Source organism: Chiloscyllium punctatum, chromosome 25 (assembly GCF_047496795.1).
Source record: "Chiloscyllium punctatum isolate Juve2018m chromosome 25, sChiPun1.3, whole genome shotgun sequence".
NCBI lineage: Eukaryota > Metazoa > Chordata > Chondrichthyes > Orectolobiformes > Hemiscylliidae > Chiloscyllium > Chiloscyllium punctatum.
In genome coordinates this window covers 13393969-13421612 of record NC_092763.1, presented here as the reverse complement: position 1 = coordinate 13421612, position 27644 = coordinate 13393969, and the positions used below count along the sequence as shown (strand labels likewise).

At 42.2% G+C, this 27644-nt stretch overlaps 1 protein-coding gene across 1 annotated transcript in view; it reads left to right on the top strand.

Moving 5' to 3' along the window:
* The first annotated feature begins 5836 nt into the window (after positions 1-5836).
* LOC140495703 (UAP56-interacting factor-like) overlaps positions 5837-27644 on the top strand; it is a 56480-nt gene continuing 34672 nt past the window's right edge. The window contains exons 1-4 of the mRNA XM_072594701.1: positions 5837-5998; positions 22473-22619; positions 23829-23995; positions 24086-24204. Coding sequence (XP_072450802.1) covers positions 5926-5998; positions 22473-22619; positions 23829-23995; positions 24086-24204 — 506 coding nt within the window. The 5' untranslated portion in view covers positions 5837-5925. The remainder of the gene's footprint in view (positions 5999-22472; positions 22620-23828; positions 23996-24085; positions 24205-27644) is intronic.

Here is a 27644-nt window from a genome sequence, read left to right as displayed (position 1 = left end):
AACTGTTTGGAAGCCCAAAGGGGGAAAAAGTAGATAGCTGAAAGGATTTACAAGCAAAATAAATGACACAACAGAAATTTCCTATTCCAACATTAGGAAATGGAAAAGTAATGACCCAGCCTTTAACTGATCTCTGCTCAGTTTGCCACTGTGGCAGGTATTATGTCGATCACCCATATGAGGAGAGGGTGCTGAATGAAGATGACAACTGTTCATGTGATGAAATGGAGGACTCCATGAGGATACAGCCAGATATGTTTCATTGTGCCATACCATTCCACTCTCCCAATAATGCCAATGTTAACTCATTTTTATTTTTAATGTGCTTTATGCCCTTTTCCACAGCTAATTCCCCACCTTCTTCAGTGGGACTCAGCAAACCACTGAGAAAAGGCCAACACCACCAACCCTCTGCTCAACTTTCATCTTTGAGAAAGACCACTCAACCCTGAGAGTCTTACTAGTAGTATGTTGACCTGCATCCTCCATAAGCTTTGAGACTTCCACCTTGTGTTCTCTTTCTCGATTAGACAATCTGGTGAGTACATCACTTCCATGTCTCTGCAGCTGGTCATGAAGAAGTGCTCCATGTCTCAGACTCTGAGGATTGCTGGTGACAGATGCCTGTTCAGCCCTAGGCAGAGGACTGTCCAATTGTCTCAGCCATTAATAACTATGCTAAAATGCACAGAAAGGCCAGGAACAGTAGGCAGTCTTGTCAGAGGCTGTCAGTAAACTGAATTGAAGTATGGATGAGTTCACCAATGTTATCAGTGTTGAATTGACTCTAGTATGACTATATCTGGAAGTCCCCACTTGGAATAGTGGAAGGGAATTTTATAGACGTCTACGAGAATGCCCTCACTTATCTAAACTCCAGTGAATTTAGCCCTAACCAACCCAGACTCTCTTCATAGTCAATCCTGCCATCTCAGGAATCAGACCCGTAAACCTTCATTACACTCCCTCCATAGCCAGAACATCCTTCCCCAGATAAGGAGACCTAGACTGCATAAAATACTGCAGGTGTGGTTTCACCAAAGCCCTGAACAATCAATGAGAAGGGATTGTGTTGGGACCTGCTGTGCACTAATTGTCAACACTGACACGCACCCTATGAGTGGAAGGGCAGAATTAGCGCTGATTCCACACATCCCTTCCAGCGATGCTCCATTACATCTTGCAGGCTTTTGAGGAAGTGTATTGCCATTCAAGGCTGGGAGATGTAGAATTGAAAGTTTACATCTCTACTCTGCCTTTTTTTCTCAGTGGTTTGGCAAACGAAGCTAAGTGGGTTACTTCCTCTGTTGTCCTACCTGATCCTCATGCATTTCAGAGCAACTTAGCAGTCCCTGCAAATTCTGAAACGTTGAAGACCAAACCATGATAGAAAGGTGAAAAGGAAGTGCCTCAGGATTGCTTCCAACCTGCTACCTACCACAAAGGACTGCACTGCAAAATATCCTGATATCATATTGTGTGACAGAACCTTTAAAAGCCATCTCACCTCAGTACCATGTCTGTGCAGTGACTGCCGCTTCCTCCTGAACTGTGAGGAGGACCTGTAAAGTATAAATACTTTAAGATGGATTAAACAAAGATTATATACAACATTCATTCAGCAGGACAAAACTTCAAGGAGTGCAAATACTACCAGGTCTACATGCACTACATGTACATTGACATGTAACTAACAAAAAATAACTAAATGAAAGGAAGTCCAAATTCAGGTCCATTCATCTGGAAGCAAGTTTTAATGAGGTTCTGACAGTGCTTGACCATGCATAGCTCTATCATAGCTTCTTGGATACCTCTCCTGGCCAATGTCCTGATTCTCCTCCTCAAAAATCAAAGGAGTTGATTCCCCATTTTCTCTGCAACCACAACATTCCAACTTTGTTGGGTCCAGTAACAAAGGGCACAGAGTGTGACAATAATGAGAGACAACTGGTGGTAGTTTTACCCGTGGGTCAGCATTCCTCAGGTGACGGAGAGGTTGATAAGGGGTTGCTTCATGATTGCCTCAGCCAATGTGGGAATTGAGCACACATTGAAAACCAGCCATCTACCCGTCCAAGCTAACTGACCCCTACATCCTGAATCAATCTGAGAGTAATGTAAAGGGGGAATCAGCCATGTCTGGAGGCTGTAAGCAGCCATCATGTCAGCCATGGGACACTGAGTGGAGACAGGAAACAATGAGTCCTCAAGTTTGTAAGAGTCATGGCAGCTTACAGGATGTCTGATACAGAGTCAGAATCTGCTATCCAAGGTCACATAGAATTTGAACATGGGGTGGAAGATGTTTCTGCTGACAAACTCTTCAGATTGGTACAAAAACAGCAATTGCTGGTGAAACTGAGCAGGTCTGGCAGCACCTGTGGGAAGAAAGCAGAGTTAGCATTTCAAGTCTGGTGGCTCTTCATTAGAAACTTGCCAGAAATTTCTATTTTTGTTTCAGATTTCCAGCATCCACTGTTCTTTGGTTTATTTCATCCGTGTATTAGTGATCAGTAGCAGTTGACAGTGCACTGTACATGGGGGAAGCCAGCAAAACTCACTGCCTGAGCTATTGCCTCTCCTTGTCATGGGGGAAGAATATGTAGAGCTGTGATCTGGAGAAAATAGTATCAGGTCACATCCCAGATTCAGTGGTAGGTCAAGGAGTCATAGACAGCACATGAGTTTTTGGTTGCTCCTTGAAATGAGCCCCTGATATAAAAATTCAGGTCAGCGGTGACATTGACAGTCAGTGGGATAGAATGGTCATCCAGTCCTTCTGAGTACAATTCTTCCTGAGGAATATCCACAGTAGATAATAGTTTGATGATGGTGGGCCAGGACATCCTTGATGAGCACCTGCATTGTCTTTTCAATTGTTAAAGAAAATGACAGTGAGGACTGTACATCTTGTCTCAACAAATGTGTCCACCTCCTTGACAGTTCTTCACCTGTGACTCCTCCCTGTCTCTTCTCTAAGACATTGCTGGTCGTCCTGGGCTCACTGACAAAGTAGTAATCGCTATCTCCTTTCACATTGTCTTGAAGGAATTCAGGCATGGCAAACCCTACATGAGATTCATGAGTAGATAATCTGGAGGAATGTCACAATATTACAAAGTTAAAAATCACACAACACCAGGTTATAGTCCAACAGGTTTAATTGGAAGCACACTAGCTTTCGGAGCGACGCACCTTCATCAGATGAATTGTGACAGGTGCAAAGTATTGTCTTCCAATGTTAGCTATGGAACATGTTTGTAAAATGGAAATTTCAAGTGCACTTTTAAGTGCCTTATTCTATTAAATTGTATAACTAACATGACAAGGAGGCAATTCATGTACCACAAATTAATGCTAATGATTGCTTGAGACCATAATTCTTGGTGAAAATGTATGGTGCTGGAAAAGAACAGCTGGTCAGGAGAAGGAAGAAAGTCGGCAATTCAAGCATAATCCCTTCATCAAGAATGTAATAATGCCAAGGGGGCTGAAAGATAGATGGGGGGGGGGGCTGCGGGGCTGGGAAGAAGGTAGCTGGGAATGCGATAGGTAAATGAAGATGGGGAGTGATGGTGATAGGCCGGAGTGGAGGGTGGAGCAGATAGGTGGGAAGGAAGATGGACAAGTAGGACAGCTCAAGAAGGTGGTGCCAAGTTGGAGGCTTGGATCTGGTTTACCATGGAAGGAGAGGAGATGAAGAAACTGGTGAAATCCACATTGATCCCATGTGGTTGGAAGGTCCCAAGGCTGAAGATGAGGCGTTCTCCCTCCAGGCGTTGGTTGCTAGAAGTTGGAGGTGGAGGACACCCAGGACTGGCATATTCATGGTGGAGTGGGAGGGGGAATTGAAATGATTGGTCACAGGGTGGGGGTTGTTTGTTGCATGCCCCCCAGAGCTGTTCTCTTAAATGTTTGACATGTTGGTGTCCTGACTCCCCAATGTAAAGGAGTTCACATTAAGAGCAATGGATACAGTAGATCATGTGTGTAGAGGTGCAGGAATATCTTTAGTGGTGGCATCATCCTCTGCCATTTCAGCCACCTACAGTCAGACCCTGACACCAGGGATATATTTATCTCACCATCCATATCTGCATTCCGCAGAGACCATTCCCTCCGTGATTCTCTTGGTAGGTTCACGCCCCCTCCCAACCCACCCTCCACTCCCAGCACCTTCTCTTTCCACCACAAGAGATGTAAAATGAGCGCCCACACCTCCCCCTCTCACTTCCAACCAAGGCCCCAAAGAATCCTTCCACATCCAACAGTGATTTTCCTGCACCTCCACACACATCATCTACTATATTTGTTGCTCTTGATGTGGTCTCCAGTATATTGGAAAGACAGGATGCCAATGCGTGGATGTTTCAGAGAATATCTCTGGGACACACACACTAAACAACCCCACTGCACCGTGGCCAACACTTCAACTCCCCCTCCCACTCCGCCAAGGACATGCAAGTCCTGGGCCTCCTCCACTGCCAAATCCTAGCCACCCGACGCCTGGAGGAGGAATGCTTCATCTTCTGCCTTGGGACCTTCCAACCACATGGTATCCATGTCAATTTTACCCGTTTCCTCATCTCCCCTCCCCCCACTGTATCCCAGGTCCAACCCTCAAGCTTGGCACACCCTCTTGAATGGTCCTACCTGTCCATCCTCCTTCACACTTATCTGCTCCATCCTCTGCTCCAACCTATCATCATCACCACCCACCTTCATCTACCTATTGCATTCCCAGTTACCTTCCCCAACATCCCCACCCCCCTCCCATCTATCTCTCAGCACCCTTGGGCCCCACCCCCATTCCTGATGAAGAGCTTAGGCTCAAAATGTGGACTCTCCTGCTCCTCAAATGCTGCCTGACTGGCTGTGCTTTTCCAGCACCACATTTATTTTTATTCTGATCGCTAGCATCTGCAGTCCTCACTTTCTCCTACCATAATTCTTGGATAATGCTGATAAACTTCAAAATGAAGCTGGATGAGTGGTATTTATACAATTACTCCTGACGGGGCCTCAAGCACCAATAATTTTACCCTCAAGACAGAGCAGTAACTTACTTCATCCACTCTGCTTTCAGTACTATCTATTTTGTGTAATTATTGTAGAGTTGACTTTAAACCAGACACAAGGTTTCAAATTTGTTTCAGTGTGAGTGACTTGTTAGTGAGTTGCAAATGCATTGAAATAAGGCAGCTGTTGCTCAATGGTAATATGCTGAAATTGCCATTTAAGACTTTGGGAAAATCAAAAAGAAAGAATTATTGACACAGGAGTCTGTTTTTTTTTATTCTCACCCAATTTTTCCATCTTTCTCGTCATTACTGTTGTCACACTTCTAATGTGGGACTTGGACAATTCCCATTAACTGCTCAAAGCCACAGTGTTTATGCAATTTTTATTTAAATGTGGGATACCCTGTACATGGCTAGTAAAAATAATGAGCATGTTAAAAGCACCCAGCTTTTCACATGTTAAGAACTACAAGCAGCATTGATATACATTTTATTCCCAATTAACCAGAAACATTAACCTCTCGACTAAAAAGTCCAATTATTTGCATGGTGGTTGAAAATGGTCTGTTAAAGGTCACCCATTAATTGGTTCCAGACGCTTTCAAGTTTTAAATCAAACACGATGGCAATTCGTCAGGAAGGTAATGATTTATCATGTTAAAATTTTGCTCCAGAATACTTTTCCACATAACTCGCCCATGTTTAAATTCACAAAAGCGAGGGGATAGATTTGCTACAGTCCCTTGATATAAACACTTTGGGTCACGTTATCAGCACAAGGACAACATTCCGCACATGCGCTGTTCCCATCTGAAGCTGGACAAGTGACAAACTTTGTGAAGTGTGCTCTCCACTTCGCCAACTTTTTGGATTATTCACAAGTAGCCATTTGACAGACAAAGAAATGACTGAGATCGTGGCTGAACCTGCTCCCACGGAAGTGGAAAAAAGCTCAGAAAAAATTGATATGTCTTTAGGCAAGTACCCCTCCTTAGAAAATTTCGTGTGAACTTTCTTCCAAATTGGCTGACATGAAAGTACTCGCGGGAGTAGTTGGCTATTACAAGGATAAACTGAATTATTGTTTGCTTTGCAATTCACTTAAGTGATAATGTTGTACTTTTATTGAGATCCGGGAGGAAGGGAGTTAAAGTGACAGCAACAGTATAGGATCATCCAGATCCAATTCGTTGGAGTCCGTACTAAATATGGAAAGATGATATTAAATACTTGTAGGGTCATGTAAAGATCAGATATACTGCGCTGGAAGGCTGGCATTGCCAAGATAAATGTGACTAACTATTAAGTGGGAATTATTGAGTTTTTTTAGTTTGTCTTACTTTCCTCCCATTTTTGTGAAGTTTATTTTTAAAAATTGTCAACGTTATTAAACTCTTAAAGAAACAAGTGTAAGGTTCAAATTGAAATCAATATCATCTGGCAAAAAAAGAGGGTTTTGAGTGTTTTGTTTTGCATATTAAACAAAGACATTTCGTTGAAAAATCACAATTGGCTTGAGAAATAGCTGTCAGCACCTGCCTCTAAGAAAAAAAATTGCCAGTCAATGATCGAATTGAGTCCTATAGAATTGTTTGATGATAAAGGATTTTTTTTCATCTTCTGTGATTAGCTATGTGGCTTGAGGGAAAGATCAATGTTTAAGTTTTGGATGGCCCGTTTAAGACCAAAGTGATAAGAGAAAAATGTTGAAAGCTTGTTTAATCGAGCTGGTCAGAGATGTTATAGCACACCTCTGAGGTAGGTGAGGACTAGAAGCTGGGCATCCTTGCCCAGATGTGGGTTTTTTTCTGGGTATGAAGTCAATAGACTTAGGAAAAATACTCATGATAGTTTGGAATTCTGAAGTGTGTGAATGTAAGATCATTGAACATTATCAAGGCAGAGGAAAAGGGATACTTGACTAACAAGGGAGTCAGAGGGGTAGGTAAAGTGAGTTGAAAATACACTCAGATCAGCCATGGTGTTTGAATAGCTTGGCATACCTGAGAGGTTGAATGGCCTATTCCTGCTCCAAATTCTTGTGATCAGTTGTTGCTATGGAGATGCAAGTTGAGAGTAAATAGGCAGCTAATTGGAGAGTGAATTAAACTTGGACTCACTGTGGTTCAGAGCACAGAACCAGTGTGAGGAGGGGTGAGCAAAGCTCTCTATGAATAAACCCACCACCTTGTTTGGTAGTAAGAAAATACAACTTCATAGATTTCTATGAAACAATGCATGAGTAAGCTGGGTGTCTGTATCAGTGGCTTAGCCATAATATTCAGCTTCAGCTATCCTAACCTGAAGTTCTTCCACGAACTGAGACCTCACCTTCATGTTGCCCTAGATGAAGAAATTTCACTGGCTCTCTTTGTATTTTGGAAAAGCGCAGCAGGTCAGGCAGCATCCAAGGAACAGGAGAATCAATGTTTCGGGCATAAGCCCTTCTTCAGGAATGAGGAAAGTGTGTACAGCAGGCTAAGATAAAAGGTAGGGAGGAGGGACCTGGGGGAGGGGCGTTGGAAATGCGATAGGTGGAAGGAGGTCAAGGTGAGGGTGATAGGCAAGAGTGGGGTGGGGGCGGAGAGGTCAGGAAGAAGATTACAGGTTAGGAAGGCGGTGCTGAGTTCGAGGGATTTGACTGAGACAAGGTGGAGGGAGGGGAAATGAGGAAACTGGAGAAATCTGAGTTCATCCCTTGTGGTTGGAGAGTCCCTAGCCGGAAGATGAGGAGCCCTTCCTCCAACTGTCGTGTTGCTATGGTCTGGCGATGGAGGAGTCCAAGGACCCGCATGTCCTTGGTAGAGTGGGAGGGGGAGTTTAAGTGTTCGGCTACGGGGTGGTTGGGTTGGTTGGTCCGGGTGTCCCAGAGGTGTTCTCTGAAACGTTCCACAAGTAGGCGGCCTGTCTCCCCAATATAAAGGAGGCCACATCGGGTGCAGCGGATGCAATAGATGTGTGTGGAGGTACAGGTGAACTTGTGGCGGATATGGACGTATCCCTTGGGGCCTTGGAGGGAAGTAAGGGGGGAGGTGTGGGTGCAATTTTTGCATTTCTTGCGGTTGCAGGGGAAGGTGCCAGGAGTGGAGGTTGGGTTGGTGGGGGGTGTGGACCTGACGAGGGAGTCATGGAGGGAGTGGTCTTTTCGGAACGCTGATAGGGGAGGGAAGGGAAATATATCCCTGGTGGTGGCAGAAATGACAGCGGATGATACGCTGTACATGGAGGTTGGTGTGGTGGTAGGTGAGGACCAGTGGGGTTCTGTCCTGGTGGCGGTTGGAGGGGCGGGGCTCAAGGGTAGAGGAGCGGGAAGTGGAAGAGATGCGGTGGAGGGCATCGTCGATCACGTCTGGGGGGAAATTGCGGTCTTTGAGGAAGGAGGCCATCTGGGTTGTAGGGTTTTGGAACTGGTCCTCCTGGGAGCAGATGCAGCGGAGACGAAGGAATTGGGAATATGGGATGGCGTTTTTACAGGGGGCAGGGTGGGAGGAGGTGTAGTCTAGGTAGCTGTGGGAGTCGGTCGGTTTATAGTAAATGTCCGTGTTGATTCGGTCGCCCGAGATAGAAATGGAAAGGTCTAGGAGGGGGAGGGAGGAGTACCACCTCAATCTTCCGCAGCTACACTGGCACCACCCCCCACCTTTTCCTCCGCTACATCAATGACTGTATCGGCGCTGCCTCATGCTCCCACGAGGCGGTTGAACAGTTTACCACTTTACCAACACCTTCCACCCAGAACTCAAATTCACCTGGACCATCTCAGACTCCTCCCTCCCCCTCCTAGACCTTTCCATTTCTATCTCAGGCAACCGAATCAACACGGACATTTACTATAAACCGACCGACTCCCACAGCTACCTAGACTACACCTCCTCCCACCCTGCCCCCTGTAAAAACGCCATCCCATATTCCCAATTCCTTTGTCTCCGCTGCATCTGCTCCCAAGAGGACCAGTTCCAATACCGTACAACCCAGATGGCCTCCTTCTTCAAAGACTGCAATTTCCCCTCAGACATGGTCGATTATGCCCTCCACTGTATCTCTTCCACTTCCCGCTCCTCTGCCCTTGAGCCCCGCCCCTCCAACCGCCACCAGGACAGAACCCCACTGGTCCTCACTTACCACCCCACCAACCTCCATGTACAGCGTATCATCCGCCGTCATTTCCACCACCTCCAAATGGACCCTACCACCAGGGACATATTTCCCTCCCCTCCCCTCCCCTATCAGCGTTCCAAAAAGACCACTCCCTCCGTGACTCCCTCGTCAGGTCCACACCGCCCACCAACCCAACCTCCACTCCCAGCACCCTCCCCTGCAATCGCAAGAAATGCAAAACTTGCGCCCACACTTCCCCCCCCCCCCTTTACTTCCCTCCAAGGCCCCAAGGGATACTTCCATATCCACCACAAATTCACCTGTACCTCCACACACATCATCTATTGCATCCATTGCACCCGATGTGGCCTCCTCTATATTGGGAGACAGGCCGCCTACTTGCGGAACGTTTCAGAGAACACCTCTGGGACACCCAGACCAACCAACCCAACCACCCCATAGCTCAACACTTCAACTCCCCCTCCCACTCCACCAAGGACATGCAGGTCCATGGACTCCTCCATCGTCAGACCATAGCAACATGACGGTTGGAGGAAGAGCGCCTAGGAACCCTCCAACCACAAGGGATGAACTCAGATTTCTCCAGTTTCCTCATTTTCCCCTCCTCCCACCTTGTCTCAGTCAAACCCCTCGAACTCAGCACCGCCTTCCTAACCTGCAATCTTCTTCCTGACCTCTCTGGCCTATCACCCTCACCTTGACCTCCTTCCACTTATCGCATTTCCAACGCCCCTCCCCCAAGTCCCTCCTCCCTACCTTTTATCTTAGCCTGCTGGACACACTTTCCTTATTCCTGAAGAAGGGCTTATGCCCGAAACGTTGATTCTCCTGTTCCTTGGATGCTGCCTGACCTGCTGCGCTTTTCCAGCAACACATTTACAGCTCTGATATCCAACATCTGCAGTCCTCACTTTCTCCTCTCTTTGTTTTTTACCATGAAGATATCTTTCAGTCAGATCACTGGTTCTAACCTTTTTCATCTTCTCCGATCTTCCATCCTGCCACAACCCCAGACTTTTTAACTTTTTTATGGATCTGCCCTAACCCTTTTGGATATGTCTGGATTTACTTTGGCCCTATTTAAATTGAGTGACCCTTATTGGCTTTCTCAGACTATATGGGTTTGCTGCCTCCATAGTCCTTTCAAACCTCTTAGTGCCTGGCTTTTCTGCCTTCTGTTGCTGGCTTTCTCCAGCCTCTGTGTGCTTTTCTATCTGAGGAGTATATTTTGGTAGTAGACAAATCATTCCCCAACAAAGTGTCTGTCCCTGGCATTGGTCAACTTGAGGCAATTTCTACTGTAGCCTGACCCATTAAAAGTAGACTTTCGAAGTAAACTCTGACAAATGGCACATCTATACTCTTTCCCATGAACTGTTGATCAGTAGATTGAATTTGCTTCCAGGTAGAAAATGTCTATTTGGTATCCAATGGCTCAGGGAATGCTGATCTCTCTCTGACTGTTTTAGACATTCAGTAGTCACTATTCCTTTAGATAAAAGCTCCTGACAGTTCTTGTGTTCATAATTATGTCTAAACAGGCACTTAATGCTACAAACACTGATCTTGCAGCTTGTATTTGTGGGAAACCTAAAACCAACTGTTCTTCATGTGCCTGGGCTTTACACAGTCGAAACACTTGCAATTTTCCATGCATTTCGTATCTGCACTCCTTCTGGGGCAATTCTGCCTTCTCTGTCTGGCGTATTTCTTCTCTACAGACTAACTCCAGGGTATTTAGCTTATCCTTGTCCCTCTCTAGTCTGTGATAGCTTTCTGACCTCAGTTCCTGAGTTTATAGATGCGTATGTTAACTCAGTCATCAGCCAGAATTATTTCTTGACTGGGCCTTTATAACCCCTGTTTCTCATGATGAGACTGTATTGAAAAGAGTCCAGAGTTTTTGAAGTTAATGAGAATTACCTTTTGTAGCTTTTCGTAGTTGGCTTCCATTTTCAATGACCAAATGCAAGCTGCTGATGCCATTTGTATTCCAGGTATGTCTGCCTTTGTTGACATTATGGAAATTTTGGTGTATATGCTTGTGGTACCTGCTTAAAATAAAGTGACTTACTGCCTCCTAGTCAGTGGCATTCTTCTCAGGTAAGAGAGAGTAACCTTGTGCTTTCCCAGACAGCTTGCTCTGTAACAGCATTGTCCAGAGTCAGAGATGTACAGCATGGAAATAGACCCTTCAGTCCAACCCATTCATGCCGACCAGATATCCCAACCCAAGCTAGTCCCTCCTGCCAGCACCCGGCCCATATCCCTCCAAACCCTTCCTATTCATATACCCATCCAACTGCCTTTTAAATGTTGCAATTGTACCAGCCTCCACCACTTCCTCTGGCAGCTCATTCCATACACGTACCATCCTCTGCGTGACAAAGTTGCCCCATAGGTCTCTCTTATATCTTTCCCTTCTCACCCTAAACCTATGCTTTCTGGTTCTGGACTCCCCCACCCCAGGAAAAAGACTTTGCCTATTTAACCTGTCCATGCCCCTCATAATTTTGTAAACCTCTAAGGTCACACCTCCGCCTCCGATGCTCCAGGGAAAACAGCCCCAGCCTGTTCAGCCTCTCCCTATAGCTCAAATGCTCCAACCCTGGCAGCATCCTTGTAAATCTTTTCTGAACCCTTTCAAGTTTCACAACATCTTTCCGATAGGAAGGAGACCAGAATTGCACACCATATTCCAACAGTGGTCTAACCAATGTCCTGTACAGCTGCAACATGACCTCCCAACTCCTGTACTCAATACTCTGGCCAATAATGGAAAGCATACCAAATGTCGCCTTCGCTATCCTATCTACCTGCGACTCCCACTTTCAAGGAGCTATGAACCTGCACTCCAAGGTCTCTTTGTTCAGCAACACTCCCTAGGACCTTACAATTAAGTGTCTAAATCCTGCTAAGATTTGCTTTCCCAAAATGCAGCACCTCTCATTTATCTGAATTAAACTCCACCTGCCACTTCTCAGCCCATTGGCCCATCTTGTTAAGTTTAATCAAGAGACATATCTCCAAAAACAATAAATCAAGAAAGAACCTACTCTACTCACTACTGCAGATTGTCTGTAGACCACACTTAAAACAACAATTAACTTATCTGATTCTGTGCTGTGAACTTCACCCAACGGTTCCTCCAAGATCAGTTGTGAATTTCACTGTTTGATAATTCTCCCAGATGCACAATGATGTCCAGCGATACACTACACTAATTCAAACATCAAAGGCAGTAACTGTGCCCTCTCCCCCTCTCCCCCTCACTGCTTGGTTTTTTGTTTTCCAAAGTTCCAAAACAATGCAACAGCACCATTCCAGACGAACAGCTTCTGCTCAAAACGTCGACTCTCCTACTTTTTTGATGCTGTCTGACCAGCTATGCTTCTGACTTTGACTTTGATCTTCAGCATTTGCAGTCCTCACTTTCTCCTAACTGCACTGTCCAACAATGGACTAGTTATTTTACCTGATGTGCTGCTCTTTCAAGAGATCAAGGTGTCCACCTCCTTTTGTTTTGTAAAACTTGGGGATGAAATGGCAACTTTGAATCCTTCAGCCATTAAGTTTAAGTGAAGTATGATTCCCTTCCCAAAGCTGCTCTCTCTCCCACCTCTGGTTGAGGTATTTCAATTTAAATTCCTTTTCATGTTAACTCCTAAACTTCTAACCCTTCTCTCTGTCTTGCTCCTGTCTCTCCCTCTCTTTTTTTTTTTCCAGGATCATCTTACCAATTTTTGTTTTCTGAAATTCTAACTTGAATCTTCTTCCAATATTATGTTGTCTATTTCATTATCCTCCGTTTCTAGCTCCAGGCATTTTGCTGCCTGTTTTGCAATTTCTGGTTTTCGGGTGAAACTCCACCTCTAGATGCTTAGTTATCACATTGACGAAGCGCAAGAGAAAGGTTTTCAGTTTTCTGTAAAGTATTTTGTGCTCCTCTAAGAAAACTTAAATTGAACTTGGATCTCTTAACATAGAATAAACAGCACAGTTCAGGCACTTCAGCCCTCAATGTTGTGCTGACCTGTGGAATGAATTTGAAGCCCATCTAACCTACACTAATCCATTTTCATTCATATGCCAATCCAATGACCACTTAAAGTTGGTGAGTTTACCACTGTTGCAGGCAGTGCATTCCATGCCCCTACCACTCTGACTAATAAAACTACCTCTGAGGGCTTGCCTTATGAAGAAAGGTTGAATAAGCTCGGACTTTTCTCTCTGGAAAGAAAGAGGAAGAAAGGAGACCTGATTGAGGTGTACAAAATAATGAGCGGAATAGATAGAGTCAATAGCCAGAGACTTTGCCCCAGGGCAGGATTGACTGGTACAAGGAGTCATAGTTTGAAGATATTAGGGGGAAGGTATAAAGAAGACGTCAGAGGTAGGTTCTTTACGCAGAGAGTTGTGAATGCATGGAATGCGTTGCAGCTGTGGTGGTGGAAGCAGAGTCATTGGGGACATTTAAGTGACTGCTGGACACGCGCATGGATAGCAGTGAATTGAGGGGTGCATAGGTTAAGTTACTATATTTGACATTAGGAATAAACCTCAGCACAACATCATGGGCCAAAGGGCCTATTCTGTGCTGTACTTCTCTATGTTCTATCTGTCCTATATCTATCACCCTTCAGTTTAAAGCTATGTCCCCTCATGCTAGCTATCACCATCTGAGGAAAAAGACTCACTGTCCACCTATCTAACCCTCTGATTATCTTACGTGTCTCAGTTAACTCACCTCTCCACTTCCTTCTCTCTAACGAAAACAGCCTCGAGTCCCTCAGCCTTTCCTCATAAGACCTTCTCTCCACACCAGGAAACCTCCTAGCAAATCTCCTATGAACCTTTTCCAAAGCTTCCACATCCTTCCTATAATGCGGTAGCCAGAACTGTATGCAATACTCCCAAGTGTGGCTGCACTAGAGTTTTGTACAGCTGCAGCATGACCTCGTGGCTACAAAACTCAATCCCTCTACCAATAAAAGCTAACACAATGTATGCCTTCTTAACAACCCTATCAAACTGGGTGGCACCTTTCAGGGGTCTACCTTTTGGGCACTGAGGTCTCTCTGCTCATCTGCACTACCAAGAATCTTATCATTAGCCCAGTCATTTGTATTCATGCTGCTCCTTCCAAAGGGAATCACCTCACTTTTCCACATTAAACTCCATTTGCCACACTCAGCCCTGCTGTGCAACTTATCTATATCCCTCTATAACCTGCAACATCCTTCAGCACGATCCACAACTCCACTGACCTTAGTGTCATCCTCAAATTTACTAACCTATCCTTCTACACACTCATTCAGGTCACTTATTAAAATGACAAACAGCAGTGTCTCCAAAACAGATCATTGCGGTACACCACTAGTAACTGAACTCCAGGATGACATTTCCCATCAACCACCACCATCTGTCTTCTTTCAGCTAGCCAATTTCTGATCCAAACCACTAAATCACCCTCAATCCCATGTTGCTGTATTTTGTGCAATAGCCTATTGTGGGGAACCTTATCAAATGCCTTACTGAAATCCATAGACAGCACATTAACTGTTTTACCCTCATCCACCTGTTTGTCCACCATCTCAAAGAACTCAATAGGTTTGTGAGGCACGACCCACCCTTCACAAAATTGTGTTGACTATCCCTAATCAACTTATTCCTCTCTAGATTATAAATCCGATCTCTTATGACCTTTTCCAACACTTTACCCAGAACAGAAGTAAGGCTCTCTGGTCTGTAATTACTAGGACTGTCTCTACTCCCCTTCTTGAAGGGGACAACAATTGCTATCCTCCAGTCTTCTGGTGCGCTTCCTTGTAGACACTGGCAATGGGAAGATCAAAGTCAAAGGCTCTGCAATCATCACTCCCGGCTTCCCAGGGAATCCTAGGATAATTCCCATCTGGTCCAGGGGACTTATCTATTTTCACACTTTCCAGAATAGCTAACACTACCTCCTGGTGATCCTTCATCCTGTAGTCTAATAGCCTGTATCTCAATATTCTCCTTGACAACATTGTCTTCTCCAGTGTGGAATACTGGTGAAAAATATTCATTTAGCTTTTCCCCTATCTCCTCAGACTCTGCACACAACTTCCCATTACTATCCTTGATTGGCCTTTCTCTAGCCAATCTTTTATTCCTGATATATCAATAGAAAGTTTTAGGGTTTTCTTTGATCCTTTCTGCCAATTACTACTTCTGTTCCCTGATGGCTCTTCTTAGTTCTCTCTTTAGGTGTTTCCTGGTTAATTTGTAACTCTCAAGCACCCTACCTGAGCCTTCACATCTCCTCCTAACATAAGCCGCCTTCTTCCACTTGACAAGAGATTCAACTTCTTTAGTAAACCAAGGCTCCCTTGCTTGATCACCTCCTCCCTGCCTGACTGGTACATACTTATCAAGGATACGCTATCGCTGTTCCTTGATTAAGCTCCACGTTTCAATTGTTCAACATTTTCTGTAAGGTTTTTTTAATAACCTCTATTGAAGGAAGAATTTGTTTGTACTCCAAATTTGTCATTAGTCAGTGAATTCATCACTGAATTAGCCCCCAAATTGATCATAACTAGGGGAGGAGGGGTCACAATTCCCATTTTTATGAAACCTCCTCTTGGTCAGTCATACCAAATATCATTTTTCTTTTCCTTTTTTAGCACATAGCTATCACACATCAGTTATCTTCATAAACCAGATTAAAAATAACAGACCAATTCCCAGATTTTCTTGAGTGGAAGGGTTTTATCAAACAAAAAAAAATCAGTAACAAACATACAAGAGCCAAAAAGGAGGTAGGCAGAGAAGTATCTAATGCTGACAGGAAAGTCCAAGTATTTGAAGATTACTGTTTGAGAGTTGCAGGGGAGTGTAACCCTCAGCTGAAGTCCTAATTCCTTCAGTGGCAAAGCTTCCACATCCCCTTGATTTCTCAGTCACTGTGGTTTGCCCAAGTTCCTTTCTTTTTCACCCCAATGGCACTGATTTGCTCAGGTTGCATTTTCAAGAGATAGAGAGGAGCTTTCTGTACCCATGCTATCTTCATTTCATGCTTTCTCTTCAACATTCTTCTCATCTCCGTCTTAAATGGAAGACCCCTTATTTTTAAACCTGCTTTCCCCCCCCCCCCCCCCCCCTTTCTAGTTCCATCTATAAGGGGAAACACCATCTCAGCATCCATCTTATCAATCCCTTCAGGGTTTTATGTTTCACCTATCATTTTTTATAAACCACAATGAATACAGGCCAAACTGTTCCTCAAAAGATAACCCCTCCATCCCAGGACTCAGTTGAGTGAACCTCTCTGAACTGCTTCTAACGGTGCTATACTCATTCTCGAGTAACAAGACCAAAATTGTGCACAGTGCACCAGATGTAGTTTTGCCAATGCCCGACACAATTCCAGCAAGACATTTCCTGTTTGTTAATATTCTGTTGTTCTTGCAATAAATGGCAACATTTCATTTCATTTCATTTAGTTTCCTTGTTGTCTGCTTGACCTCCTACTAATATTTTGTGATTTCTGTTCCAGGATACCAAATCATTTTGTTCCATCGAGGTTTTCTTTCTTTCTCCATTTAAACAATAACGTACATTTCTATTCTCCCTGCCAAAGCTGAAGAGTTCACATTTCTTAAATTATACTCCATCTGTCAATTTTTTTTTTTTGCACAGTCACTAAATCTATCCAAATTCCTTTGTAGATTTCTTTTTTGTTTTTCAACACAATTTAGTTTTGTATCTATCTTTGTACTATCAGCAAATTTACTAAGCATACATTTGGTCCCTCCGTCAGTCATTTCTAGAATAGATGGTTCCCCAGCACTGATTCTTTGGCAATCCACTGCTTACACTTGTCAACTCAAAAATGACTCCTGCCACCCAATCCCTCTGTCCTTGATTATATGTTACTCTCTACACCATGACCTCTTAAATTGCATAGCAATGTTTGATGTCATGTCTTATCAAATGCCTTTTGGATTTACTAAGGTCCCTTTTATAACCAACTTGGTAATAGATTCTAACATTTGGCCTTTAACAGATGTAAAGCTAACTGTTTGCTCTCTGTCTTTTTTGTTTAATAGAGTAGCTACATTTGCTATTTTTTAAATTGATGGGACCTTTTCAGATCACAGGAGTATGGAAAATTACAAACAGTGCAACAGCTATCTCTGCAGCCACAACGTTGGAAGCCTGAAATGAAGTCCAACAGGTCCTGATAACTTTTCAGCCTTTAGTTCTATTCATTATTTCAGTACCCTTTCTCTGGTGATTAAACTTTTAAAAAGTTGCTCCTTTACTTTTTTCTTCAATTTGATACTAATGAACTTCCTCAATTAACTATGGATGATGTAGCCTCCTCCTGGGCAATTTTTTTATTTTTCTCATGTGATTGTTTCTTTGCTGATCATAAACATTTAATGAGTTATTTTATTGTCACTACATTTTCCATTGATCTTTCTGTGAGCCTATTTCCTCAGTTCACTTCAGCCAGGTTTTATCTAGTGCATTTTTAATTCCTTTTATTTCAGCTCAAAACATTGATCTTGCATAAAGTCTTCTCATCTTCATATTGAATGTTAAATTCAATCACGTTAGGATCGTTGCTGTGTAGAGGTTCCATTAGTCTGAGGTAATTCATTAATCCTGCTCCTTTACACACTACTTGATCTAGGAAAAAACCATTCTCAATTTGTCCTAGAATGTGCCACTTGAAGAATGTTTTGGGGATAATATCTATGAGCTCATAAGATGCTGGAGCAGAAGTAGATCATGCCATTGAACTTACTCTGGTATACAGTGAGATCATGGCTGATCTGATAACCTTCTTCAAATTTACTTTCCTGCCCCCTCCCTAAAAATCGTTATGAATGCAGCCTCAATAATGCTCCCTGGTAAAGAATTCCATGGATTTACTACCCTCTGAGAGAATAATTTCCTCCTCATCTTTGTCTTAAATATGTGATCCCTTTTTCCCCAAGATTATGACTTTTGGTCCTAGACTCTCCTACGGGGCAAACAACCTTTCTGCGCCTACCCTGTCAAGTCCCTGAAGAATCTTGTACATTTCAGTAAGCTCACTCTCATTCTTCTAAATTCCAAGGAGTACAGGTCCAACCTACTTAACCTCTTCTCATAAGACAGTCCCTTCATACCCAGTATTAGCCTTGTGAATCTTCTCTGACTTCCTCCAATGCTCAGATGTATTTCCTTAGGTAAGCAGTCCAAAACTGTTGACAATATTCCAACTGAGTTCTGACTAGTGCCCTGTATAGTTTTAGCAAAATATCCCAGCTTTACCCACTTTGAAATAAAGGTCAATATTCTATTTACTGGATTAGTGGTGCTGGAAGAGCACAGCAGTTCAGGCAGCATCCAGCGAGCAGCGAAATCAACGTTTCGGGCAAAAGCCCTTCATCAGGAATAACCCGAAACGTTGATTTCGCTGCTCGCTGGATGCTGCCTGAACTGCTGTGCTCTTCCAGCACCACTAATCCAGTATTTGGTTTTCAGCATCTGCAGTCATTGTTTTTACCTTGTTCAATATTCTATTTGCCTTCCCTATTATGTCTTGAACTTGAATGTTAGCTTTTTGTGATCCATACACACAGACTCACAAATCCCTCTGTTCCATAGCCTTCTGCAGTCTTTCCCAATTTTAAATAATGTTCAGCCCCTCTATTTGTCCTGCCAAAGTGCATAACTTCATATTTTCACACCTTCAGGCAGCCTTTGCTAAACTGATTCATCCAATCAATACATAGATTTCAATCACTCATGATAATCACAGTTAAAAATCACACAACACCAGGTTATAGTCCAACAGGTTTCATTGAAAGCACACTAGCTTTCGGAGCGACGCTCCTTCATCAGGTGATAGTGGAGGGCTCGATCGTAACACAGAATTTATAGCAAAAATTTGCAGTGTGATGTAACTGGAATTATACATTGAAAAATTGATTGTCTGTTAAGCCTTTCATCTGTTAGAATACAGTGATAGTTTCACTTCTTTCGTGTGTAAATCACAAAACCTTTTTTTAAAGTTGCATGCTCGGGTTAGCTGTTAACAATGGTGATAGCTAGACAATATGTTGAAGGTGTTGGCCCCCTATGTTCTGTCTTTGTCATGATATTTAGATTGATTCTAATCTAAAAAATGAGATAACAGAGTTTAACATAAATTCATGCAGTTTTTGAGCAAAGTACAATGTAACTCTGCAAGTACAAATTCATCCCACAAATTGCAACATTTAAGACATTTGGATGAGTATATGAATAGGAAGGGTTTAGAGGGATATCGGCCGGGTGCTGTCAGGTGGGACTAGATTGGGTTGGGATATCTAGTTGGCATGGTCAAGTTGGATTGAATGGTCTGTTTCCATGCTGTACATCCATATGACTCTTCTCTGGAATGCCGTCAGGAAGTAACTACTTCGCTATATATAAAAAAAGTAGTTTCTGATCTCCTGTAGCATTCATAGTATCTGATCCAGTTGAGTTTCTGCTGGAACAGATTGTTGACTTCTAGGATGCTGAAGGTGAGAATTCAGCCATGTTAATGGGAGGTGTTTAGACACTCTTGGAATTAGTAATTTTTCTTGCACTTAGGTGAGATTGAGGAATTTACTTGTAATTAACCATAATTGCTCTTGAACTGAATGGCTTGCTGGGTCACTTCAGAGAGTAAAGAATCAACAACATTGATTTTACTCTGGAGTCATGTGTAAGCCTGACCAGGTAAGGACAGTTGATTTCCTTTTCTTTAGGAACTGAGATGGGTTTTTACCACAATCGATGATAATTTCATGGCCAGCATTACTAAATTTCCATCCCAGGTTTTATCAATTGGACTTCAATTCCACCAACCGTTCCCAAAGCATTACCCTGGGCCTCTGAGCTACCATTCTCATCATATTAACACTATTGCTACCATCTTCCCTGATCATTAGTCTCGAGTGACCACAATCATCTTACTTTCTCCTAGGTGTGACTCCAACCAAAAGAATATTTATACCTTATACACATTGATCTCAATCTCATGCAATGACAAATAGTTTTGCGTTCTAATGTGGACGGAGAAAGCACAATGCAAGTGTAGTAAAAAAACAATGTTCTAATGAAATGTCATTTGACTTGAAACATAAACTGAATGAAAAAGGTGCCTGCCCTTTATATTCTTCTTCTGGGTTGATGGGTGGATGGAGACATTCCTATCATTTCCAGAGGAAGACCCAAGATGACAGTGCAGGTGGGCAAATCAGCTTAGTTTTAATGATAAATGTCAGACTCTCCTTAACCTCACTTACCCTACGTTGCCCTGTATACTCTCTCTTATATTTCACATTATACCCATGTCCTCTCAGTGCAGAACTCAGGAGCTATATCTTTGAAATGGAGATGATTTTTTAAAAAAAAGTCTCATGATCTATTTGAGCTCACCCTTAACCATAATACATATTATGAAATATTCTCATTCAAAATCGTAAATTTAAAATTTAAAAATAACCTGCTTTCCACCCTGTTTTTAAAAATAAGCATCTATTTCCCATAAGCACGTCAAAGGCATCTAATCCTTTAATAACCTCTAAAAACACTGACCTCTGGCAATCAAAATGTGATCACAGCACCTTGCCAAATGTTTCCACATTTTTTTGAAACTCTCAAGCTTTCATAATGAGCTGAACTGTAATAACGAAATCAGTGAGAGATGAACAATAACATCTATTGAAAGAGGGGGAAAAGAGTAGCCTTTTTACTTATCACATCATGTAAATCAAAGCAATATGGGAACTAGCAAAAATTTTTTCTTTACGTGAAAGTTGCTGAAAATTTTTTTTCCATTTTAGAAGGACTCGGCTATTTATTACTTTAGGTGATTTATACTAGAAATCCAAACAAAACTCTTGTATTTAGAATGCATAAGAGCAGTTTTTCTAGGAGAAAACACTCTAATCCATCCCAACAGATACTAATGTGTATCACAATATTGATCAATGTAATGACAAACACCATTAATAGATAGAACCATATAATCAATCACTTTAGCAAACACACATCTAACTTACAGAATAATGTCAAATAATTGAAACTGAAAGGGCAAATGTGTTTGCTTTCTCTATTCCAAAGGTGTAAATGAAATAATTAAAACTTTTCTTTGGCTCCCCACTTGAAGTCTCCAGTAGTTCGCGCCTCTTCTGTGAGCCCCATCTACTTACTGAAGGGACCAAAATTACAATAAAATTGTAACGTGATGGAGTAAGCAAGGGCAGAAATGCTGTGAGCTGGATGAATGCCTGCATCCTTATTTCATCCTAGTAAAAATGGGATTGAGGCAAGAATCCTAGTGTTGGGTCCAGGAATCATTTTGAATAGATTCTTGAATACTGCATTTTGCACCCTTTTTTTCATTCTTAAATGCATACAGTGGAGATGGAAGTAGCATCTGATTGAATAAGCAAATGTATTCATCTTTGGGTTGCAATATTTTAATTTCAATAGTGTGCTCTTTTCAGCCACTGCAAAACCCTTTTAAATGTTTTACTCTTTCCAATAGTTGTACAACACACACAAAGCAATATGTAAAAATACTCCTAATTCATTTCCTATTGTGTTGACAATCTTCAAAATCAAATTGTCCCTAATTTAGCTAGGATTTTTCTTCAATCTCTCTCTCAATGAGGCAGTAATGATAGATAAGAAAATGAGGCCTGCAGATGCTGGAGATCAGAGTCAAAAATTGTGGCGCTGGAAAAGCTCAACCGGTCAGGCAGCATCTGAGGAGCAGGAGAGTCGGTGTTTCAGGCATAAACCCTTCAGGAACGTGGGGGTGGAGAAAAGTGGCTGTGACAGGGTGGAATGGATAGGTAGGAAGGAAGATGGACAGATGGGATAAAAGTGCAAGAGGGTGATGCCGAGTTTGAAGTTTGGATCTGGAATGAGGTGGGGGGAGGGGAATGAGTAAACTGATGAAGTCAATGTTGATGCTGTGTGGTTGGAGGGTCCCAAGACTGAGTAAGATTAGGTGTTCTTAGTTGGGCCTTGAAAAATTCTCATTACTTCAATTAAGAATTTATGACCGTAGAATTGTGGAACACTGTTCTGAAGTTAAAGCTGAGGCACATTATTCAAGTCTTCCCTTGCATAATATCTGATACATCCAGACATTACATCAAACACATTTTACAGAAATGTGGCAAAAAGAGCCTAAAGTGACCCATTTTCTAACCTTGGCACCCATTTCACCTTTAGCGTACCAAGGTAAGGAAATGCAGCAAAACTGTAGTATTTTTGCGACGATTTTTAATATGCTTTTATGTTTTATAGATGACATTATTGAACTGAATAAAAGGGAAACCGACTCTACAACAAATACGTCCGTGATGACGAGAGAACTGCAGAAAAGGCAACAGAATTCCGGTTTTCGTAAGCTGCGATATAATTTTGGAAGAGAAGTGCAGCAAAATGTACAAGGTGACCTCAACTTTATTGAGTATAACCACGCAATTAAATGACTATGTACGCTGACCACTGCAAGCCCAGTGAACAATATATCAAACCTTGCATTTTCGTTGTCAGATTTATTGCTAACCCGTTGCGAGCAACTGATTTCTTCTGTAAGTTAGTGACCAATTTATTTTCAATAAAGCAGGAGAGAGGCATTATCCTTCTGCATTAGCTGAAACAAAGTTGCAATACCGTTTATGAAGGACTTACTTATGATCTAACTTACACCCAACACGTTTATCCCCTATCATCCATTGATCGAAGTACAATGAATAAAGCGATCCTGAGAATAATTGAAAAGATAAGATAAAATTGGAGATCACTGCAGGTCAGGCAGCATCTATGGAGAGAAAGCAAGCTAATGTTTCGAGTCTCAATGACTCTTCTTCAGTCATCTAGACTTGAAATATTAGTTTGCTCTCTCTCTCTCTCTCACCATGAAAACCTGCTGTGATCTCCAGCATTTTTTGTTTTCAGTACAGATTCCAGCATCTGGAGTAATTTGCTCTGGCGATAAAGTTGAACCTGTCTTATTTTTGCTTAAGTTCTCAACAATAAAAAAAACATTCACCATGAATGCTCCAGCCTGTTTAGTAAATTAATGCAGAGATGAAATTCTGCATTTGATAGTACAGAGGTGTAATGCAAAGGTTGGAAATTTGAAAACAACATAGATTGAAAGATAAAGCGTAAAACAAAAAAAAGTAAATAACTTTTATTTTATAACAAAATTTCAAGCAAGACGTAAAAAAAGAAAATTAAAGACAAGTTCAGGAGTAGAGATGCTCATCGTGATTATTTTTGAAAAGTACTTTTAATTTGACTGACCGTCTGTTCCAAATAATTAAATGTGAATATCATAAATGTTGTTAGCAATGAAAACCACTAATAGCTATGTCGTATTTGCTAAATGTTTGCATAGTATCAGAATGTATACAGGAGCCCAGGGATTGTCAAGAAGCCAGGTGTGGTACAAGTCAGATGGGTATTCATGCCCATTCTGTAATATATGCTCCTGTCTAATATGGCTACAGATCGGGAACCTCTGCTTCATAAATGTGACCTTTTCAAACTCTGGTCACTGATTCACCACCAATTGGATTCCAGAATTTAATAAGATTGTCAACATGTCAAAGTATGTTATTCAAATTAATTTGTTTGTATCAATTTCAATAGGATTCAATAGACTAAGGAGAAATATTTCTGAACTGCAAGGGTACAGCAGAGTTAATCGACGTTGGCTGACACAGGGTAAAAATATCACAGCAAGGTCAGGTGGAAGAAGACCTGTTGTCGCAACCAAAGGAGTGAGCCCTTTGAATCGCAAAGCCAGTTTTCACCTGGTAATGCAAACCAATCTGTTAAACTGCCCTCGTTTTACTTGATAATTTCAATGTATTTCAAATTATTTTCAAACCTAATGTCCTTTCTAGGATTCACAACAAATTGCATCCACTAAGAAAGGAGTTCAATGGATCATGCGGAGAAGAGCACAGCAGGCCCAGAAAAAATTCAAGCTAAGAAGACAGGGGCCTCAAATTCCAAAAAGAAGGTAACCAGCAAAACTGACTTAATTGATACATAATCTATATTGCTCCTTCCAATATTTACACCAACCAAGCCGACAATGATCTCTCGTCACAAAATACCAACATCCAATTTCTCCCACATATCACTACCAACCCTCATCCCATCTGTTGCTTTGATCCTCAGCTATGGCCTATAGCTATGGTTTTCACATTTTGAACATAGAATCTCTACAGTGTGGAAGCAGGCCTTTAGGCCCAACAAGTCCACACTGACCCTCCGGAGAGTAATCCACCCAGACCCATTCCCTTACCCTATTATCCTATATTTAACCCTGACTACTGCACCTAATCTACACATCCCTGAACACTATGGGTAATTTAACACTGACATCTTTGGATTGTCGGAGGAAACCAGAGCACCCACAGGAAACCCACACAGACACTGAAAGAATGTGCAAACTCCACCCAGACGGTCACCCGAGGATGAATTTAAAAGGCAGAAGGTCCCAATCTAAGAACTTGATATATGGGAGTCGAGAGTGTGGTGCAGGCATGAAGGGCTTATGCCCGAAACACCGATTCTCCTGTACCTTTTGATGCTGCCTGACCTGCTGTGCTTTTCCAGCACCTAATTTCTGGCCCTGATCTCCAGCATCTGCAGTCGTCTCTTTCTGCTACTTGACATATGGGAGACTATAGAAACGTGATGTGGTCCCATCAGTGAAGTTTGTGCCCTGCCACGATAATCTCTCTCTAAATCTCACTATAGCCTTGGTCCACACACAGACAAAAGAGCTGAATTCCAAAGGTGATGATGACTACCTTGAGAGCACGGCAACATTTGACTTACTGTGATATGAAGGAGCCAAAGTAAAATTAAATTTCATGGGAATTAGGCAAAAGCTCTCCACTGACTGAACTTACACCTGGCAGAAAGGAGGATGGGTATGGTTTATTGAGGCTGATTATCACAGCACCCTATCATTGCAGTAATTTGTCACAATAGTGTTTTTGGCATAACCAACTTCAGAATCGTAAATGTCGCTGTTTGTTGATGAATAGACAGTGTTCAATTGCGTTCACAACTCTTTAGGTTATGAGGTAGTTGGTAACTGCATCCAGCAAGAACTGGATAAGTTTCAGGATTGAATAAATGACAAATAAAACTCATACCACACAAATGCTAGTCTATTGCTATCTCCAGCAAAAGAGACTCTAGCCATCACCCCATGACATTCAATGACAGTAATGATGTCAGCCTGGGAGCTACCATGAACCAAAAACTGAACTGGACCAACTATGACTACAAGAACAGGTCAGAGGGTGGGAGTTCTGTCACTGATATCATAGCTTCTGCCTTTCCAAAGCTTGATCGTAAGACACCAGTCAGGAGTGGAATGGAAGATCCTCTACTTTCCTGATGAATGCAACTCCAGTAACATTCAAGAATCTCAACCGCATCCAAGACAAAGCAGTCCACTTGATTGACACCCCATCTAACACTTTTAACGTTCAATCCTTCTGCAACTTCTGCAAAGTAGCACTCTGCAAGGTCTTGTCAATCATCTGATTTCTACCATCCAGAGGGAGAAGTGGAGCAGGTGCACAAGAATTAGTTCCCTTGCAAGTCGCATAGCAATCCTGAATTCACTGACACTCAGTCAAAATCCTGGAACTTCCTTGCCACATGTCACTGCAGTGGTTTAAGAAGATAACTCCCTATCATTGTTCAAGGCCAATTATGGACATACAATAAATATTAGCCTTGCCCCTGGTGCACAGACTGCATTAATAAATAGAACAAATTCAGCAATCCCTTTTGTGTCCCTGATATAGAACCTAATTATTCTTGAATTGATGTAGATGTTAAGAGGGCAGTACAATGGTTCCAAAGTACAGGGAAGTGAGAGGAACAAAGAAAATAACTGTGGGTATGAAGAGCAATTGGCAATATTTTGAACACGGCCAGTTTTTTTAACAATGGAATGCTATATACTCAGCTAGTGATCTCTACTATAACAAAGATTTCTACTCTAACAGAGGAGAAAGAGAGACACCTTTTCAATTAACATGGTGGCAAAGTGCATTAGTGAATGGGACAGAAATTCATCATGACCTTCTACATTGTTTTTGAAAGTTTGTCCTTGAGCACATAAACTGCAAGGATATTATGCTTATTTATTCACAAATATAAACAAATTATCCACAATATTCAATTAAACTCCGTTTCCCATAGATTCAATAATATGTTGTGCCTGCAAACATTTTTATGTTGCCAGACAAACTGAACTGATGAATCTTTCCCTTGTTGCTCCTCCAGGATCAATCTGCCCTTTCCACTAAGATCTGGTTAAGTCATCATCCGGACTTTACCTTAAACAACTACAAATAGATCTACATTTTTGTTGACAAGATAGTTATTGTAATTTGATTTTTTTAAAATTTATCTCCACCCTCTCTCAATTGTCAGACTACTTGTCTGGTATTACCAGCCATTGAGTCTATTGCTTTCTTTGGCAGCCCTTTGAGGCTAAACTGAATGTTTATATCCTTGGTGTTGTATTGACATCAAGTTGAGCTTCCAAGCATGCCATCATATGGAATGCTTTATTCCAAGCATAAAACATCTCCCAACACCCCTCCTACCTCAGCTCATCTACTGCAAAAACTTGCATGCGTTCTTTTGTTAATTGTAGACTTGACTATTCCAATGTTCTTTGTGGCCAACCTCCTAAGCTCCATTTTGCATAAACAAGAATTCATTCAACAATTTATTGAGCTTTGCCTAACTTGGATCAAGACCTGTTAGACCATGTGACATAGAAACATAAATTAGGTCATTCAGCCCATCAAGTCTGCTCTGCAATTCAATCATGGCTGATAGGTTTTTCAGTCTCATTTTCCCACTTTCTTCCCATAACCTTTCATTCCCTTGGCAATCAAAAACTTATCTATTACCCTGATTTGTCTGGCATTTGATTAACTGAATTTCAGGTAATGCAAAAAAGATTGCAAGGTCACGAGGCGTGGCGAACTATGTTATCCAGCCTTCGATTAACTGAATGAAATACTCTGCACCCATGTCCTTCGAATAATCGAGGTCCCTCTGTATTCAATGACCTGACATGCCCTGCCTTCTGTGGCAATGAATTCCACAGATTCACTACTCTCTGGCTAAAGAAGGTTCTACTTATCTCCATTCTAAACAGTCTTCCCTTTACTCCAAGGCTGTGCCCACAGGTCCTGCTCTTTCCTGCCAATGAAAGCATCATCCCAATGTCCGCTCTGTCCAGGCTGTTCAGCATTCTGAAAGTTTCAATCAGATCCCCCATCATCCTTAACTCCATCGAGAGTACTCCCAGAGTTCTCAAACGTTCATCATATGCTAAGCTTTTCATTCCTGGGATCATTCTTGTGAACCTCCTCCAAACCAGCTGTAGGGCTAATACATCTTTCCTGAGGT